The sequence below is a fragment of the Triticum urartu genome, chromosome 3 (assembly GCF_003073215.2).
Source record: "Triticum urartu cultivar G1812 chromosome 3, Tu2.1, whole genome shotgun sequence".
Taxonomy (NCBI): domain Eukaryota; kingdom Viridiplantae; phylum Streptophyta; class Magnoliopsida; order Poales; family Poaceae; genus Triticum; species Triticum urartu.
Window position 1 is genome coordinate 540,995,128 of NC_053024.1, and position 1,870 is coordinate 540,996,997.

Genomic DNA, 1,870 nt, shown 5'->3' on the forward strand with positions numbered 1-1,870 from the left:
AATCTATCGCATTTTCGGCTTTACAGTTCCTAGCAGACGCCAACAGATGGTCGGTTTGGAAATGAGGTTTATTGCCCCCTGCACCATCGCTTACCGAGGTCTTTTTCAAATACAAGAGGCGAGGCAGATTCTTCAAGAGAAATTCGAGGTTCGGCCGCTCAAGGCCTTTGACCTCGGGCCTTCAGCTCCGATCTCTCGCTTTCATGGCATCAAATCAAAGCATCGAGAGTTGAAGACTCCACCTGAAAACGGAAGAACATGGAGCACCAGTGGTACCTGGTACTCAAATTATGCGCGCTGACGGAGCGAATTTATGACATCTTTATTCAATGGTACTATTGTACACCACACCACGGAGACGGGAGGATCCTACGCTAGCCACGGCTGCACCACCGCACACCGGGGGCGCCCGGCGACGGGCCCCCGGCTCCCAGGCGGGCCCATACAGGTTACCCCACGTCTCTCCTGAGCTAGCCCCGGCGAACAAGGCCATCTCGCGGCCGCGCGCACCTCCTCCTCCCCGGCTCTTCAGATCTCCGGCTCCGGCGGCACCTCCACGGTGGCGGACGCCTCCGGGAGGAGGTGCTCGGGGCGGCACCCGGCGACGAAGTCGATGATCTCCTTGCCGGACTCCTCCGCGCCGCTGGGCGGCGGCGAGATCCGGAGCAGCACGGTGATGGCCACGAGGAAGAAGCCCGTGGAGACGAGCAGCGGCCAGAAGAAGGAGACCACGGCGCCGAGCCTGGGCCCGACGGCGGAGATCGACACCACGGCGACGGCGAGGAACGCCACCGCCGCCGCCGCACGCAGCCGGTGCTCCCACATTAGCTCCCCGAGCTTCGCCTTGGTCGTCATCGCCGGATCGGCGCCGCGAGCACGCCCGGAGAGGAGAGATCTACGGGAAGGGGGGTCTGGCTAGCTCGCTAGCCCGGTGGCTAGGGCTTTGGTTTTAGGAGGTGAGATGGGGGCTTCGTCGGGAGGGTGGAGACTGGAGAGTGGGGAAAGGGATGGTGATAAGCGTGGGGTTATCTCATACTCCTCCCTACTGAGGAGATTCGCCCTGCCGCCGCCTCCAGCCAAGGTTGTGTGCTTTTTTGGCATGTTTTTTTCTCGCAGCGACGGGGATGGCGTGGATGCGGATACTGTCGACGACGGTGCGCTTACCTTTTACGACGGAGTTCACCAAAATGCCCCCCGCGCGCAGGACTGCCGTGCTCATGAGTCGCTCTGATTTGCTTCAACGGTGGTCAGCCACGGGAATTCTTGATATTCTTTTTTATTTCTCAATCAAACATATGACACTGTTTGCGTAAAAGCGACTGGAGGAATTGGGTCGGCTCCCACAGTCCCACTGAATCAGACGGCTCTATTTCGCCCCCTTCAACTCACCTAGCAACGGGAGCGATTAGATCACCTTCCGCCAAATCGAAAGCCTATGTTTAGCATCCTTCGGCTCACCTTTGGGGAATGCGTGGGCGCGTTCACGTAAAATCGACGGAAGGGATTGGGTCACCTCCCGCCGAATCAGACGCCTTTATTTAACCCCCTTCGACTCACCCAGCAATGAAAGCGATTGGATCATCTTTCGTCAAATCGGACGCGTCTGTTTAGCACTCTTCGACTCACCTCTGAGAAATGCAAGGGTGTGTTCGTGTAAAAGCAGCGGGAGGGATTGGGTCGTCTTTCGCCGAATCATACGCCTCTATTTAGCTCCCTTCGACTCACCTAGCGACGGGAGGTATTGGATCACCTTCTGCCAAATCGGACGTCTCTGTTAAGCATCCTTCGGCTCACCTATGAGGAATGCAAGTAAAAATACAGTGCATGCAACCAAGCAGACTTCAGGTCGACACGCATCACAAAGGGTTTC

General features: G+C 57.6%; 1 protein-coding gene across 1 annotated transcript; it reads right to left on the bottom strand.

The window, feature by feature from the left end:
• Window positions 1-303: 303 nt before the first annotated feature.
• Window positions 304-1,085, bottom strand: LOC125548652. Its single transcript, XM_048712215.1, has one exon. It carries the CDS (start codon window positions 853-855, stop codon window positions 529-531), a length of 327 nt encoding a protein of 108 aa, XP_048568172.1. The 5' UTR covers window positions 856-1,085; the 3' UTR covers window positions 304-528.
• Between the last annotated feature and the right edge of the window lie 785 nt (window positions 1,086-1,870).